The 18849-nt window shown below is 40.7% G+C and overlaps 1 protein-coding gene across 1 annotated transcript; it reads right to left on the bottom strand.

The window, feature by feature from the left end:
* Window positions 1-10: 10 nt before the first annotated feature.
* tmem158 (transmembrane protein 158) lies at window positions 11-1589 on the bottom strand. The gene has a single exon (XM_030750370.1). The coding sequence runs from the start codon at window positions 1285-1287 to the stop codon at window positions 586-588; it is 702 nt and encodes a 233-aa protein (XP_030606230.1). The 5' UTR covers window positions 1288-1589; the 3' UTR covers window positions 11-585.
* Between the last annotated feature and the right edge of the window lie 17260 nt (window positions 1590-18849).

Genomic DNA, 18849 nt, shown 5'->3' with positions numbered 1-18849 from the left:
TATGTTTTATTTGTATTTAAACCGTTAGAACATTAATACAAATAACCACGTTTATTCAACTTGACATTAGAAATCTAACAATATAAGTACTGAAACTCTCTTTGCCAATCATAAACAACATCTATTATTTTTTAAGTATTTTAATCGAGAAAGTATCACATTTACTTCTTAATGCGTATGACTGTTGGTTATATAGTTTATGAGACAGCACACTTTAAAGTTCAGTTTTCAGTGCAAAAGTCCTACACATGGAATAAGGCAAAAAACTTTCTAGAAAGATTAAAAACTATACAAACACCGTTTAAAGAGAAAAGTTTGCACAGTTTACGCAGACATAGGAAGGCCTACAAGGGTATACAAAACACATTGGTGTTGGTCCCAGTATAGATTAATATTGGCTAGTATATAATAACCCTTCATACTTTACCTCGGTTGTCCTAAAGAGGAAGAGGAGGAGGTCTAAGAACACCCAAGACTAAAGCATTTCATCAAAAAGTTCCTCAGCAATCATTCATTCATACAGTTCAATGGCTACAATTATAGTATAGGCAGCACAGGCTATAAATATAATGAAGGTTATTTCAGTTATCTCGGTCTCCTCTGCTCCATCCCATTAGGCAGAAATCCTGCAATGATCGGCACTGGCCATATGAGAGCAGCAACACTCCACACAATGATGACCAAAGTCATAAAACAAGCCACAAGTGTCGACTCGATGGGCTTTCTGTTCAACCTCCAACTTTTGTCGCCCTTCAGCTCATCGAGGCTGAAATCCACACAGCAGAAAGTGACCTGATCCCCGGTCTGCTGGCCCCTCGACCTACCCTGACCGAACCTCCGGTACCGGGACATCCCGCAGCCCACGCACAGGCGCAGCTCCTGCTGACCCCCGGTGACCCCGAGGTGCTCGATGACAACCGGCGAGATCGCCCTGTTGAACGACGCAGAGAAAAAAGCCCTGCCGTGGTTGTTGGTGGTGTAGATGATAACATCACACTGGAAGCCAAAGCTGCTGTCCCAGCGGGCCACCAGCGACGTGGGCAGGAGTCTCTGGACGCTCACGTTGCACTGGGACAGACTCTGCATGGAGGAGGCGTCGGACGAGGCGTCGCTTTCCTCCACAGACCTTTTGGAGAAGCGCACGTCCACCTCCAGGTTCGCCAGGAACCTGTTGGAGGAGTTGATGGGCGGTAGGAGGAGGTCTTCGTCGCTCCAGCCTTGACATCGCGGGAGCAGTGCGGCCACGGCGGTCAGAGCCAGCAGGAGAGTCGGACAGTTGTTCAGCATGGCACAGGGCGCGTCTCTCCTGCTCGCATCGTGCGGTGACGATCCGCTGGCGACGAACAAGATGTGCAAATGTTTGAAACTGCCAGTCGCAAGTGATTTTTAAAAACGCAGCACCCAGTGGAGAGATTCAATTCCCTGTTCGGCTGGTATAAATGGAAACGTCCAAAGCCTGTCACATGCGCGCATCCCCCTCCCTTTGGATATTGCTATCTGTCTTGTTCTCCAAATGAGCCCTTCTATCGCCGCACAGAAGGAGTAGGATGGGCAGCGCCGTGCACTCTCAGCTCCGAGCTTCACTCCCAGCCGGTCACTTCAGGTGTGAGCGCTGAGCATCAAAACACAAAGGAGAGTTTGGAGGGGTGGTGGTGGTTGGGGGGGTGGGGGGTTGTCTCCAGTGCGCAGGGACAGGGAGGCCGAGCATTGCTCATGCACTAGTCAGTAGCCCTTAAATACACAGGGCTCATAAAAATTTCCGTATATATATATATATATATTTAAAAAAAAAAAAACATCAAGAAAGCACCTAGTTTTAACTGCTTTTAAATATTTTCAGACTGCGAAAAAGCCAAACCAAAATAAATGAAAGCTTTATTCGGAGTCTGCAGAGAACATCCTGTGGCTACACAGGGTCAGTTAATCAGCTGCCCTCAATTTATTCCTCTGAGACACCAGAGTGAGCAGCATGAGCAGCAGAATTACCAGAAGTTTAAAAATAGCCATGGGTGCCCCAGTGCATCCCTTTACCCCTACTGAGCTAAATGTCACCACAGCGGAGAAAAGGATTTCTGAATTTGTTTGGATTTTATTGAAATATTCAACTACTTGGCTACATTTCCTGCACAAAAATATTTATTAAAATGTTAAAATTATTTATAATTTGGCCTCACAAAAGTGAATTTCAAAAGCAACTAAAATCCCAGCTATACTCAGTTACATACAGCGGCAACACTTCATAATACACCCATGACTAAGGGCGTAATTCCCATGTGATTAGACGGAAATTTAGTGTATTTTCTTTGAAATGACAATTAAATATATTTACCTGCACGTGCTTAAAGGTAGGCACACTAGAAATAATAATCATACTATAATTAGATATCCGACCTTATAATGATGGAGCCAGTCACTGTTCAAACATAACTTTCAAAAGGAGTGTCTCTGTTCTTGTAAAACAGCTGGAAGTTAGGCATGGTTAAGCCACTTCACAATAAAAAGGAAAGCACAGCGTACTTACAGTGTAAGATGGGGACATATTGTTTGTTTTTCTGTAAAATTACCAGTACAGCAGTACTTAAAATTACTTATGCAGTACTTAAATTTAATTACAGTGTAATTATTTCTTTTTTCCTGTAAAAACCTGACTTGTTACCCTTTATTCTAGTGTACCTACCTTTAAGTTTTTGTAGGTAAATATAATTACATTGTAATTTCAAATAAAATAATTGAAACTCCATTTAATTTTAGGGGAATTACACCTTAATCAGGGGCCGTATTATAAAATGTTACCGTCTGTTGATAGAACAGTCTGTCGTTTAGTCCACACTGAAATATGGATATTTGGATGCATTTGGCAATTTTCTTGCCTTTTCATCAGCAGCAGCAAACCAAGAGAAAGTTTCCCTGATTGTTAAATATTTCAGCATCTACTGAACAAATCAGCACATACAGACATTCACAGATTTCAGATAAGGATTGTTACTGAGGCCAATATTTGTAGTTGCAAGTGAAAAGTCTCAGCTCAGGCCTCAATTCAGGATGAATGGAAAAATATTTAATATTAGGATTTTTCCTGTAGTGATGTAATCAAGTTAAAATTTCAGTTTGAATACAATTCCACAGACCACAGGGGTTTCAAAAGCATTTGTGAGATGTACTGAAGAGAAGTCTTGATGAAACTAATGCATATGTTTCTAAAAGTGTTTGAAATATTTGGTGCTTTGGTAAAGGCCACCGAGAAACATGATAGGATCTCAGGTGACAAAGCATTACAGCAAGGACACAGTGACTTTGACTGTTGTTTCATTTGACGGATTGAGCTGAGAGATAAGAAGTTAATCCACCACATACAGGAAAGATTAACCTCTGGACCTTTATTTATTCAGATCAGATTAGATTCACTGAGTTCAGCCTGAATAATGGCCTCTGTGCAGATAGCAGGGGTTTTAGACCCCAGGTGCAGGCTGTGCAGAGTAGTAGTGGACAAGCAGAGAAAGAAAGATGTAGTGATAGATGTAGCAAGTGATAGCAACCTCAGGAAGAAGGAACACAAGAAGCTCAATAAACACCAAGGGTTGAGAGAAGAGCTAGAGAGGCTGTGGAAGGTGAAGGTAACAGTGGTCCCTGTGGTAATCGACAGTGACCCCCAAACTGGGAGAGTGGCTCCAGCAGATCCCAGGAACGACATCCGAGAGCTCTGTTCAGAGGAGCGCAGTCCTGGGAACAGCTAAGATACTGTGCAGGACCCTCGAGCTCCCAGGCCTCTGGTGGAGACTGGACCCCCTTTTGCCTTCATAACTGCTTTAATTCTTCACAGCATAAATTTTTACCAAGGTGCTGGAAATATTCCTCAGAGATTTTGGTCCATATTGAGATTGACATAAAAGCCTCACACAGTTGCTGCAGATTTGTTGGCTAAACATTCATGATGCGAATCTTCTGTTCCAAAGGTGCTCTGCTGGATTGAGATCTGGTGACTGTGGAGGCCTTTTGAATACATTTAGCTCATCGCCATGTTCAAGAAACTAGTTTGAGATGATTTAAACTTTGTGACATGGTGTGTTTTCAAGCAGCCATCAGATAATGGGTACACTGTGGTCATAAAGGGATGGACATGGTTAGCAACAATACTCAGATAGGCTGTGGTGTTTAAATGATGCTCAGTTGGTACTAAGGGGCCCAAAAAAACACACATCACGCCACCAGCAGAAGCAGCAGCAGCAGCAGCCTGAGTCACTGAAACAAGACAGGATGGATCCATGTTTTTATGATGTTTATGCTAAGTTCTGACCCTACCAATGTGAGAGCAGAAGTCAAGACTCATCAGACAGACCACATTTTCCAGTCTTCTATTGTCCAACTTTGGTGAGCCTATACGAATTCAATTCAATTCAGTTTTATTTATATAGCACCAAATCACAATAGTCGCCTCAAGATGCTTTATATTGTAAGGTAAAGTCCCTACAATAACTACAGAGAAAACCCAACAGGCAAAGCGACCCCCTATGAGCAAGCACTTGGTGACAGTGGGAAGGAAAACTCCCTTTTAACAGGAAGAAACCTCTGGCAGAACCAGGCTCAGGGAGGGGCAGTCATCTGCCGTGACCAGTTGGGGCTGAGGGGAAAGAGACAGGACAAAAGAAGTGCTGTGGAAGAGAGCCAGAATTGACGGGAGTGGCACCCACTGTAGTCAGTGCTGTCATTTGATTCACGGTTCGATGTGTTGTGTGTTCAGAAATGCTCCTCTGCACACTTTGGTTGTAATGAGCAGTTATTTGAGTCTTTGTTGCCTTCCTATCAGCTTGAAGCAGTCTGGCCATTCTCCTCTAAACTCTGGCATCAACAAGAGAACTGGTGCTCATTGGACTGTTTTCTGTTTTTCACATCATTCTCTGTAAACCCTAGAGATTGTTATGGTGGAAATTCCCAGCAGATCATCAGTTTCTGAAATACTCAGACTAGCCCGTCTGCCACAAACATCCATCCATCCATCCATCCATCCATCCATCCATCCATCCATCCATCCATCCATCCATCCATCCATCCATCCATCCATCATCCATCCATTTTCTTCAGCTTATCCTTTTCAGGGTTGCAGGGGGACTGGAGTCGATCCCAGCTGTCACAGGGTGCTACATCCAAAGTCACTTAAGCCACCTTTTTCCCCATTCTGATGCTCGGTTTGAGCTCTGTCTGAACTCCATCAGCCTATATCTTCCTTTAATGAAGTACTAAAAACTGAGAGTCTATATAATAAAAGTTTTGCGCAGGTCAATTGAACATATTTCCTTCAATTCAAAGATGAAACAGCCATGACAGCCGGGATATTAGTCATGACCACACTGACAGAGAACTTACCTGTCACACACATGTGGCAAGGGTTTGCACTTGAATTCCTCTCCATTTTCTTTGGAAACTGAAGAATTTTTGTTGTCTGCACAAATATTAGGCCAGCCATTTGTAGAGCCATAATGCTATGCTAAGACATTACCACATTTTTAATCTGATTAAACAGGAGTGAGGGAAGATTATAATCATGCCTAAACTCCTCACTCTCCAGGACATATCTGAGCATCCAACATGATTTTTTTAGCCGACCCTTCCAACTCTCTAATTATTGAACAGATTATGTGATAATGAACTCAGGAAGGAAGTACAGGGGCCTTTTGTGTAAGCATACCCATTATGAACATTCTTTTGTCCTTCTGTCTTTTAAACTTATTAAAGACTTTCTCCTGCTGGACAGATAGAGCCTCACTGCTGCTCTAAGAAAACGGCAAGTTCTACTCCACTCAGGTCCAGTGATTGTACCACACAGTTACACAGCTTTCTCAGCAAGGATACAAGGTCATGCATAAAAGAAAATGTTCACATCCAAATTAGTGCTGTTCATCATCCGTCATTTTTTCTTTTCAGTCATAAAACAGCCACTGTATACGAGGCTTGTTCCTATAGTTACCCATAGTGAGCTATGTACAGAAAAGACTATGTTTGGCTTTTCCTTCATTCTGCACATGACAGAGTCAATTCAGCAGACTTAGTGTAAGAAAAAAAGGGATGAATTTAAAATCTGACATTTTATAATTGACAGCTTATGTAACAATTTCTTCTCATTTAGGTGTGTTACTTTCTCACAAACTCAAACTGCCCATCAGTATATATATATATATATATATATATATATATATATATATATATATATATATATATATATATATATATATATATAATGTGTTTGTTTTACTTTCTTAGTCTGAAGCTTCTACTTATGAAGCTGTAAACCCAACAGTCCATAACCCCTTTACTTGTTTGCTCATTTGCTCTCCGCTCTGTGAGCTTTCTTTATGTTGGTGCTTGTGCACTCAGGGGAAACCAGACACATCAATAAACATGTTCCTCTGCTGGTCTGCAGCAGCAGGGGTTTTGTACACATTGTGTATCACCTGGCTGCTGTATCTGATACGAGACACAATCCCTCCACTCCTACCCCTACCACTCTGCCCTCCTTGTGTGTTGGACCCAGCACTTTATCACAAACGGCCAATCTGATTACAACTACAGCTGGGGACACGGCTGCAATTAATCTCAAGGGCTTTTTTTTTTTTTTTTTTTTTTTTTTAATAGCTCTAATGATAGTTTAAATATTAGGACTGGTGGTTAAACACCTGATCACTTTTTGGCAGGTTGCTGTGAGCTGGAGAATCTCACTAAGTCAAGAACATACACTGATGAGGCCACAGCTGGCCTTTCCTATCCTTTTGGCCTTTAAAAGAGGTTTAAAGTGTTCTCTTTTTAACATTCAGCTTTTTTAAAATTTGTTTTTTTAAATTTATTAGAGATTTCTTAAAAATATCCAGGTATATGTGTGTTTGCCTGTAAGGAGTAGGGTTTTTTCATCTACAGCTTCATTGTTTTTTTTTCTCTGCAGTTTGTATGTTTTGCAAGTTTTTTTGTAAAATTTCAAATAACATAATACATTTTTGGCTGAGATAGGCTTCAGCCCCCCACAACCATAAGTTTCATAGACAGGCAAGACGATGGAAAGATTATTAAGTCTGTGCTTTATGGCCGTCTGTCAAAGTTCAGTAATTCCGGTCCATAATATCTGAAAACATTATTCATTTTATTCATCACCTCAAAATTAGAGGGAGAAGATAACCATTAACCCAGTCCAAACAAGCACGACAGACTGCCCTAATAAAGCCTGTTTCTTACTGTTTGGTCAAACTACAATGCACAAGAGTAGCCCACTGGAGGTCATTTTGTAGGGCTACTGTTCCTCCTCACACAAGGGAGCAGAAACAGAATCTGCTTCTGGGTTGATCATCTATGGCCCTGTCCAGCTCTCCTTATGTAATGGCCCCCTCTCCTGGGACCTCCTCTAACATGTTAAGTCTGTGCTAGGCGACACAGCAAACCTTCTAGTGACTCTAGCAAAAAGCAAAGCTAGAGAAAAGTCAGGGAAGGTGGGATTAGGAGAGAACAATTGTCTCTGGACGCCACCTGCTAAACCATTCCTTTTTGGCGGGGTTGTCTTGTTCATTTGCATTAAAGCAGGTGAAATGGATTCACAGTTGTTTATATTTCATAACTGGGCAGATTGATATCCCAGAAATTTGCCTGACATATTATTTTCTGTACATTTTTTAGCAATTATAAATAAAAACTGTCAATCACAGAAAAGGAAAAAAGAACACAGATGGATGGATTCAATGCAAAAAGCAACAACTCACTGCAAGAGCTCTCTGCCCTTTTTATTTTAAAACAAAACACAGACACTAAAGGTTTCCCTAAGGTGCAGATCCATGACATTTTTATTATTATTTTTTTTTTTTACATCTGTTGCTCTTACTGTGTCCATCCACCTTCAAAGGTTACAGAAAAGCCAACTCATCCTCATTTCTCAGTTACTTAATTTTCATAACATTTCTCTTCTTCAACTTTTTAAAAGAGGGTATGCCTTTGGGGAATTAATTATGCCTTTAAGCAGTCTACTCTCCCTAACAGCTTAAATATAATGCATCAGAAAAGATAATAAGCTATTGACAGAATTAGGCTGATGATTATTCTGTTTCATCTTCGCAGACTGAGAATATGAATGCCACTTGTGTGAATTGTTTTCTCCTGTGCTGTTTAAATGGTGTAATTTGCTCTGGAGGCCTGCCTTCGTGTATTTGATGTGTGGGCCAGCTGAGAGATACCTTGGCCTCAATTTGCACCTGAAAGCTCCCGTGCGCTCGCCTCCGTTTAATTATGACAGCTCAGTATATTCCACTCAGCCCCTTTTTTTTTGCTTCAAAACAATCGTGTAGTTGTACCGCTCTCTTTCTGTGCACTGAGACATCTCTCTGGAGCTCACAAACACTCCCACACGTTTCCAAATGCCGGTCCCTCCGCATCAGATATGCTCTAGACAATGCACTGGTGAGCCGAGCAGGAAAATGTAAATGACTTTCTTGTTCATTAATTATGCTATAAAAATGTAAATTGCTCTGGTGACAAAAATGCAAATGGACTAAGATAAAAGTCTCTTCTGCTAAAGGAAAATGTATGAAAGATTCATTTCTCTGAAAATGTAGCTCTTTATTCAGAAGACCAAAAAAAGGAGGACCTGCAGCAGCTCGTGGCTGGCCTTCATCAGCTCTGTGCTGGATCAGACGCCATTAATCTGACCCGCTGGCTCTCACACACAACTGAGTTAATTGGAACTCAAGGATTGGGGACATGCATCCTCATAGCTGTGGTGTGAAATCTCTTGTTTTACATCTGAGAATCTCCTGTCCGTCTCCAGTGGTCCTGTCATACCGCCAATCACTGCCAGGACTTATCACCACGGCAACAAAACTGTGTTTCCCTAGTAGCAAGAGAGTAGTGGGGTTCCCGCTGATAAGAAATGAATGGCCTGTTTAGTTGTAATAATAATAATAATAATAATAATAATAATGAAACTAACATTATTATCTTCGTTTTTATTGTCAGATGTGGCGTCAGTGGTGAGAATACTGCAGATCAGAACACCCACAAATGTTCATAACGGTGTTGTGTTCAGGGACTGTGGATGAAAAATAATGCACTGGGCAGCAGGCCTGTCTGTCAGATTGTCTCTCTCATTTCTCTAGTGAAGAAGCAACTGGTTGGTAGAGTATGACTTGTTCAGGTGGCAACAAAGCAAACAGCAGGCACAGAAAGGATGGAAAAATGCAGAACTGGTGACTGGATCTTTTACATTCAGGTTCTCGAGGGAAGCACATTTTGAAGAGATTAAAAAAAAACCCTCAAGTGATACATAACTTACAGTGATGGAATTAATGTTAATGTTTTATTTAAAAGGGAACTCCCAGTATTTCAGACAAAGTTATTTCATACACCAGGGATCAGCCCAGAGCCACTTCTTTTTGCAGTGATGGACAGTGAGGTCAAGCAGGAGTCTCTGTGGACTGTGACGTTCACAGACGACATTGAGATCTGTAGTGAGAGTAGGGAGCAGGTGGAAGAGAGTCTGGAGAGGTGGAGGAATGGGTTGGAGAGAAGAGGGATGAAAGTCAGTAGAAGCAAGAAAGAATACATGTGTGAATAAGATGTAAGATTAAGATTAGATTAAGATAGTGTTTATTTGTCACATGCACAGTTATACACAGTACAATGCACAGTGAAATGTATTTGTAGACAGGTGTAGACATGTATATGTAGACAGGTGTAAGAGTGACGCTGCAAGGAGCAGAGGTAGTAAAGGTAGATGAGTTTAAATATCTGGAGGCAGCCATCCAAAGCAACAGACAAGAGAGGTGAAGAACAGCACGCAGGCAGGGTGGAGTGGGTGGAGACGAGTGGCAGTGGTGATTTGTGACAGAAGGATAGAACAAAGAGTAAAGGGGAAGGTTTACAAGATGGTAGTGAAACTGCTGTGATGTATGATTTGGAGACAGTGGCACTAACAACAAAACAGGAAGCAGAGCTGGAGGTGATAAGATTTACACTGGGTGTGACCAGAAAGGACAGAATTAGAAATGAGTACATCAGAGGGACAGCTCAGGGTGAGCAGTTTGGAGACAAAGTTAGAGAGACAACGCTGAGATGGTTTGGATGTGCGCAAAGGAGGGATAGTGGACATATTGGACAAAGGATGGAGCTGCCAGGCAGGCTGCCAGATTCATGGATGTAGTGATGGAGAACATGCAGAGGGGGCACGAATTTCCCCAACTCCTGCTAGGAAGATAATAAGTAGTTCTCAAACCTATGGAAATATGGGCAGGTTCTGGTACCGGTGTACACTGGTGGAAAAGAGGCATTGGATCTGGATTTAAATATAACATTTTTAACAGAAAACATTAAATGCTGTTTGAAAGATGTGGACACTTAACATGCTTGGATACTCTATTGCTGCATTTAATGGCAACTGGGAACTTGAATTTCTTATTGCCAAAAAGGATAAATCAAAGATAACACCACCAGATGTCTAGAGTAAGATTTTCCTTCTGCATCTGAAGCAAATTAATAAATAAATAAATAAACAACAGGGCACTTTTCCTTATTTTCAACATGTTTAGCTGTTCAATAAATCCATCTATACTGTCACTCTTCAGATAAGCTTCCAGTTCTTTGCAAAAATGAACACTGTTATTAATTTTACTTCATGTACCTTCTGTGTTTTATGTTTGCTTTATTTGATATATGCATTTGAATAAATGCATATGTCTGAAACAAGGATGAAACTAAAATATGAAAATACTGGGTTTCTATATGAACTGCCCAAAAAAAAAAAAAAAGAAAAGAGCAAACCTTTTACTTAAACACTCAGTGGTCAAACATCTGGCACTGATTCTGTCCACATCCCAGTGAAATGCATTATGGGATCTGTAGTGTTCAGCATTTTTGAAGCTTAAAACAGGATTAAAAAATAGCCCGTCACTTGATAAGCACACAGTGCTAATTCTCTTTAAATAGAATCAGTTCTGCTAATTATTTTATAAGCAACAATATGTAACAACAATAAGAATAACTAGATGATTATCAATGGCCTTTTAGAGGTGTAGTCTCTAAAAGGCAAATTGAACAGTAATACACTGCTGGGTTCTTGAAATATAAAGGCATGTCACAGTCTCTTTTAGATGAAAATTTGAATCTGAGAATAATTACTAAACATGAGTTTTACTGATATTTGGTTTTATTGCTCATTTTTAATGAATCCACTCAGAACATGACTCACTGTGAGTGGATTATCCTGGTGTATGAATGAAGAGCGTAAAATATTTCTGTGTTTACCTCTGAGGGTACAAAATTGCTACAAGTTTCATAAAGTCTTTATCTGACTGTTAGATTCTTAATGAGAGCAATTAAGATCCCATGAAGACATGTGGAAATTACATTTTAACTTGAGGACATAACAAGATGGCCATTTGGAAAGTCATTGTATTGGTTTCTTAATCATATCGCCGCCTCAGCCACGATTACGGACGGTTTAAGTGCATCTAGGAGACTGCAGAGGGATCTGCAGAACTGAAGAGTTGTACACTAATTAGTAGCATTAACTGCTGAGGAGCTGCTCTGAAATAAGGAGAAGTGCATGGGGAGCCAGAGAAGGAGACATAACAAATGTGCAGTTGTGTTGAACAGCTTGTGTGTCAGATGATTGAAGTCTTACAGCAATGTGAGAAAATTAGAACGGGAGCGATCAGGATAGATGGTGATGCTGCTGGAGAGCTCCCAACAGATTGTTTAAGATCTTCCTCCAGCTGCAGAGCTCATCATCTGCTCTGCAGCACCATGTTTCTCTTCGAGGCCTCGGGCTTGCATGAGCACAGATAAGTGAAGGACACACGGGGCTGTCGACGAGAAGCACGGCCTGGAAGTAACATCATACTTATCAGGCTCTCTGAAACACAGTCTGCAGAGATGGTGTGAGATTGCTTCTCTGTGGCGCCATTGGCCCACTTCTTATTGAGTTGGATGTGGATTGTGAATCACATGCCTGTTCAAGAAAGGTCACCGTGGACAGGTAAAGACAAGTCAGCTGCAGACCCCCCTAATCCGCTTCCCAGCTAACACACTGCTGCTCCGGCAGCTCTGCGTAGTCGTTTGTCATCTGGTTCTCTGCTCATGAGGCACAATCGTCCTCCAGAGCCGGGAGAGAGGGGGTGATTACCATGAGTTGTTTGTCAAGGTGGGAACAAGGTGGATATGAGCAGAAAAAGAGGATGATTGGTTGCTTTCAAAAGTGATTTGTTTGAAAGACGACAGAAGGCTTGGGTGTAACTGAGACTCGAAGGCAAGGATAAGGCCAAAAAAAAAAAAGTTGAATGCAACTGAAACTAACTGATGAAAAGACTTTGCAATTATATTGAGGAAGGATGCCATGCAGGTTTTTAAAATGATAATTAGAAGAGAAATATAAAGAAGTGGAGCTCTGAAACAAAGCTGGCTACTGGAAAGAGGACAGGACTTTCACAGAACTGATTCCATGTTTCTCTCGTGTGTGTGTGTGTGTCTGTGTGTGTGTGTGTGTGTGTGTGTGTGTGTTTCCCTCTATAGATTTCCAGTTAAAACAAAAAACAAAAAAACACACTGGCTTTGTTTAGTCAGACTCTCCCTGAGGACACTGAGCCTCCATCTGCTCCTGTCATATGATGCCTATCAGTTTTGCTTACACATCACGTTGTTAGAGGACCATTATTTAAAAAAAAAAAAATGACTTGGAGCAGACAATTTTCACCTGGTGAAGCCTTCACAGCATTTAATGAGTTTATTAAATGCACTTGAAGGCCCCGTAAACACATTTTATCTGTCAACTTATGCATGAGCAGCAACCAGCAACAAGAAACATAACATAATCTCTCAGTTTGAACCATTCCCAGGATTTTTTTTTAAATCCTTTACTTATTACTATAAGGAGAAAGGGGGGTGCTATCAAGGTTCATTAGCAGCATTAGAACCAACTGAAGTGCAGATCGATTTAATAAACAGATATGTATGTAGATACAGATATGCATACTGGAAAATTTCTCAGCCAGGAATTTTATTTAAAAAAAAATGTGCAAGTTCAACAAATTCACAACTTTTAACAACGGCAGATCAAAAAGTTCTTAATGATACTGTATAGTGTGTTAAGGTACTGTACAAAAGTTGAGTCGTTTCATTCATTGTTCATGCAGATGAGGTTTAGTTCTGCATATTGCATGCATGGCTCCTTTTGAGGACCTTTTACAGCCCCAATCCCCCCAAAAGTTGATATACTGTGTAAAATAAAAAGAATAAAAACACAAGGCAGAAAATCAGTATTGGAGTCCAATGTCAAACCGAATACTGCACCACGGCTTCATAGTAGAAGAGTCCAGAGTCCATCGGAAAACATTTGGAGCATCATGAAATGAAAAATATGAGAAAGAAGACCCAGGACCATTGAGCAGCTAGTGTCATGGTCCCTGGGTCTTGGAGCCAGGGTTTTGAGTTTTTAGGATGTGTAAAGTTTTTGTTAGCGTTGTACTTTTGATTATGGTTCTGTATTCTGGTTTTGGATTTTCCTGTTGCAGCACTTGGTGGTTTGTTTTGTTATATTTATATTCTCAGGTTTTTAGTTCTCATCTACTTCTGTTCTTGGTTTCAGTCTGTTTGTGTTATTCCTTGAATCCCTGTTATTCCTGTTTCCATCGTGTTTCCGTGTCTGGCTCAGTCTCAGTCTCTGTGTTTGGTCGAGTTATTCTCGTCTCTCCGTTCAGTTGTGACTAGCTTCCTGTTTTATTTTGGCAGTTGTTCTTCTCTGTATCTTGTGTCTAGTTTAGTTTCCTTCTGAGCCATTATGTTCATTTTTCCCAGCTGTGTTCCCACCTGTTTCCCATCTTCTCGTTATCCTGTGTTTGTATAAATTGTCTGAGTGGCTCCCTTATAGTCATGTTCTTCCATGTAGTTTGTTTTCCTAGAAGATTCCGGTTGTTGGATTGTTTGTGCCTGACCTGCTTTTTTTTTTTTTTTTTTTTTTTTTTTTTTTAAATATTTTGTAAAAGCTCAGCAATAAAGCTGCTTTTAAGTTTATGGTTTTCTGAGTCCTGCATTTTGGGTCTATCTCCTGCCAGCCATACAGCCATCCCTGATAGCTAGAATCCATGTCAGACAAGAATGGGACAGCATTCCTCTCCCAAAAGTCCAGCAGTTGGTCTCCTCAGGTCACAGATTTTTACTGACCATTGTTAAAAGAAGAGGGGATGTTGCGCAGTTTTAAACATGGCCCCGTTGCATGTTTTTAAGATGTCTTGCTGCTACCAAATTCAAAATGATTTTTTTTTTTTTGTTAAGAATTTACATGTTCACATTTGATGTTTTCTGTGCTCTATTGTTAGTAAAATCTGGGTTTATGAAGGTTTATTGCAATTCATTGCAAATCTCTTTTCCCAACTTTTTTGGAATTGGGGTGTAATGATGTCAGAGCAACAGTGGCCATTTGCATCTAATGGCCTGTTACTGTGTGGTGTGAGCCAGCCATGAGTTCTGGTAACATGAGTTATGGCAGGTGCTGGGTGGACACATCTGACATCTGGCCCATATTTGCTAGATCTGTGGCTGAGTTGTGGCATCCATCTTCAGCCTGAGTCAGTGTTAAATATGGTCAAAGAAAACGGCAGATGTGACCCACATTATGGCTTCAGCTGGAACAGGGAAGACAAAGTCATTTTTAGGGAAGGAGTTTACTGTTTTCCAGGAAGCAAAACCTTAGAAACTTAGAAACCAAGCGTCTGTTCTGAGGAAGACTTGGCTTTCATGAGAGGAGTGCTGGATCTGTACCAAGACCATTTGTTGGACTGTGGTAAAGATGAGATAAGATAAGATGATGGAGGGAAGCTATAAGCAAGTGGAGCTTACTGCAAAAAAAAAACTTAATAGATCCAGATGATCAATAATCCTGTGGAAAACACTGGTTTAGATCACTGTTTTTTTTTTAGTTTTTTTTTATAGGAGCCATCTTCAGAAGTGATGCTGGGATATTTTCTTCCAGTCTTTGCTTGTAAATAGATGAACCCATTCACCCCTCTACCAGTGAAATCTTTCCTTTTCTACTACCTGCAACACAACCTCAAAGTATGATTGATCCAGCCCCATGATTAACAGTTGGAGAGGTTTACTTTTCATTGAGTTTTCCACCATCGCCTTTGCAGCCAAAAAAATACTTCCACATCAACCCACCAAGCTTGTTTGGATGTCCATTTCTGAACTTCTGATGCTGAATTTTGTGTTAAATTCAGAGCACCACCACTGCTAAATCTTCCTCAACATCTAGCCCGCAGGAATGTAAAGTTTGAACAGCAGATAGGTGGGGCTGATGTGGTCGCAGTTAGAGAGCTGTGCACCTGTGATGACCATATTAACCTCATAACATCCAGCATGTCACTGGGACAGAGTTGGGGTTTTGTTTCAGCCACATGCTAAATAAGGACATTTTCAGAAACCAGAATGTTTTTCAGATGAAGTCTCATACAGGTCCTGTCCAAACAGGTAACCAAAGCCAAGCCTGCTGATGGGCTGCTGCTGACCTTGTGGATGTTAAGAGGTCAACGAAAAGTGTCCTTATTTTTTTTTTTCTGATCTTGTTTGTTTCTTGTTTTTTTTGCAACAGATCCAAAGGTAGAACAAACTTATATGAACAATATGAATGCATCTTTAAAAACAAATAAGGTTTATAAAAAAAAAAAAAGTGAAATCTCAGTCCTATAGGGTATTTGGTAGCCTGTAATTTATAAATCCAAAAAGCTTCGCTTTGGTTAAGACTTCTTTATCTCTCATCTATTTGTATGGAAAGAGGAATGTGGTCGATTTCAAAGGCTTGTAATGTCGATGGGTCACTATTATGAAAGCCCAGTCAGTGGGCATTTCATGTTACCTGTGTGTATGGCATATTCGTGTACTGATGGTTACTGACAGAAAATAAGGTCCGCTTTGAACAATGACGTTTTGCATGCAACATCAACATCTGTCCTCCTCTGCTGCCTGTATGTGTTGCTGTGAGGAAACACTTTGCATGTAGCCAAGGCAATGTGTCAACTGTAGAAATGAATGGAAAATTTTAGTCAGATTGCGCACACCAAAGTGTGAGAGACCTTTGACTCTTCTGATCCTTGTGTTTTGCCACATGGCTATGAACCTCCGCAGAAGTTACCATAATGATGCGCGTTGCACTCAGGATTCACGAGAACACTCTACATTATTCAGCTGAAATCTGTGGTATAAGATGGTCATATTCATGCTCAATTTTAAACAGGGAAGCACTTCAGTGAAGGCTGATCATCTTGTGGTTATACTGTAAATACTTTGATCATATTTGCCATGCAAGGCAGTGTAGTAATGAATACTTTTGAGAATGTAGCATTAAAATTGGAAAAATATTCAAAGTGGATTCTTCCAGGATTTTTGCAGAAATTTTTGAGCTGATCATAAAACAGCATTCACCAGCACCTGTAGTCCTCCATGAAATACTGCAGTAGTGAGAAAGTGAGTATCAGATTCATTCATCGGGGACCTTTCGCTTGTATCGGAACACTGATCTTTGTGGAGCGTTAGCATCTTTACTGTGTCAGAAACCCATTTCCCTCTCATTCATCCACTGCAGCCACATCCTGTTGTGCCCTGGGCGGAGGAACCCATTTAACTCTGATATACGATGGCAAACCGGAGCAAAGCCCCAAGTTTAGCTCGCTGACGTCAGACAGAGCAACTTTCTTTAGCTCCTACTAATGATGTCCTACTCTCCTTTCCCCCCCACCCCCCACCCCCCAATGACTCTGACTTCTTCCCTCTTGCAGTGCTTCTGTCTGCACATCAGATCAAAGGTGAGAGCCACAGGGAGAGCTCATAGGGAAAAAAAGACCGATAAGACACCGTCTCCTCCTCCTCAGCCTTCTCTTCTGTGCCTCTCTGCTCACTCAGTGATGAAGATGAGAGTGAGTAGAGGTGCGCTCTCAGTCAGCAATCACTTCAAGATGGAAATTGGCATCAAAGAAAGTGTGCTTCTCTCAGAAGCTGCACATAATGATGATCCCTCCGGAGCACACTGTAGAACTGATCGTGGTGAATCATGAAATAATTTCAGTCAGGCGTTATGCAAACTCTTCTTACTGAAGATCAGTTATTTATAATACTTATGAAAACATTTGAAAGCTGAGAAAATGACAGGCATTTTTGACCGAATAAAGAAGTGGATTGAACAAATAAACAAACAAAAAAAGTTGCATGTAAAAAAAATGTCCTTTTTTGAGCAGTAGATATTTAAATACACTGCTCAAAAAAGTCAAGAGAACACTTGTATAACACAGTCACATCTTCTTGGATATCATTCTGTCCAGTTAGGAAGAATAAACCTTTAGTGGATCCATTTTACCTGCTTTGGTGTTAAAGTGACAACAGGTGCACTGGAGAGGCAACAAGACAAACTCTGAAAAGGCAGTGGTTTTGAAGGTGGTCTCCACACTGCTCTCTGACTGATTTTTCTCTAGTGGTAGTGGTAGCCTGAGACAGCACCTGCAGCCCATCCAGGTTGCACAGGTATTCCAGCACCTCCAGGATGGCACATCCATACATGACATTACAGCACACTCTCAGCAGTGTGAAGGAGAAACTAGAAGACGGGCTGTTACACGAGGACATCTGGACAGGGCTGTAGACGGGCATCAATCCAGCTCTCCTCATGTAACACCCCATCTGCTGGTAGCTCCTCTGCACTCTTGAGGCCGCACTGGGAGACACAGCAGACCTTCATATGGATGTTCATATTTTGGGGGTTATCTTGTTGTTGCTTCTCCAGTGCACTTGTCACTTTCATTTGCACCAAAGCAGGTGAAATGATATCATGGTGGTTTATTGTTCCTAACTGGACAGACTGATATCCCTAAAGTCTGACTGATTTTGTGTTATACTATGAGGATTAGTGCTCCTTTACATTTTTTTGAGTGACACAAGTACAAATAAATGCTCAGTAACAATCAATAAATATTTTGAACATCTAGGCTGTGAAATATATAGTATATATACTATACAGTCTACCTTGTTAGAAAGCAATCTGCTGTATTTACCATTAAAACAAAAGTGTTGATGTAATCTATTTGCTTTATCCAGCTGCTGAAAACAGGTTTCTCTTACTAAAGGCTACACTGCTATACAAAAACTGCTTGGAATTAAAAAGGAAAACTACAGCATTTTATTTATTCATTTAACATATTGTTCCTAGAAACATACAAAGCCTTTTCTATCTGTTGACAGCATGTTCTGATGTATCTAGTTTTGAATTGAGATTTCCTCTTTAAAAATAAGCTCTGGCAAATAAAGGCAAATAGATTGCCCCCCCCCCCCCCCCCCCACACACACACACACACACACACACACAAAACAAAAAAACAAAAAACAAAACAAAAAACCCCCAAAACAATCATGGGCATTACTTTAAATATGTTAGATAATATAACATTAAATATAGATGGAATACATTTCTACCTTGAAAGCCCCACACCCACTCGTATACTTTGCAGCAGTTTGGTTGGATACCTACCCTCTCCCTTTACAAATAAAGGACATATGAGGCACCTATTTATGTGTACCACTCAGTAAAGTTAAAAATATTTACTGTTGTAAACTTTATTTTTATTAGTTCACTATTAATGCACTGTTAAAGGATATTGATACGGGGCAGCTATGTTTCCTTATGCATGCGTTTGAGTCAGGAGATCTGTGCACATTAAAATCATTGTAACTGAAGTCGCTGTCTTCGGGTGCTTTTGTTTGGTTTTGCTTCCCCTCTGTTTCCATCGCATCTAATCAAAGGAAGAAGGCTGTCTTGGTCCACATGCGCTGTGTTGATAAAGGTTATTGAAA

This window comes from Archocentrus centrarchus, chromosome 16 (genome assembly GCF_007364275.1).
Source record: "Archocentrus centrarchus isolate MPI-CPG fArcCen1 chromosome 16, fArcCen1, whole genome shotgun sequence".
Taxonomy (NCBI): domain Eukaryota; kingdom Metazoa; phylum Chordata; class Actinopteri; order Cichliformes; family Cichlidae; genus Archocentrus; species Archocentrus centrarchus.
The sequence above is the reverse complement of the archived record's forward strand: the minus strand, read 5'-3'. Positions and strand labels throughout refer to the sequence as shown.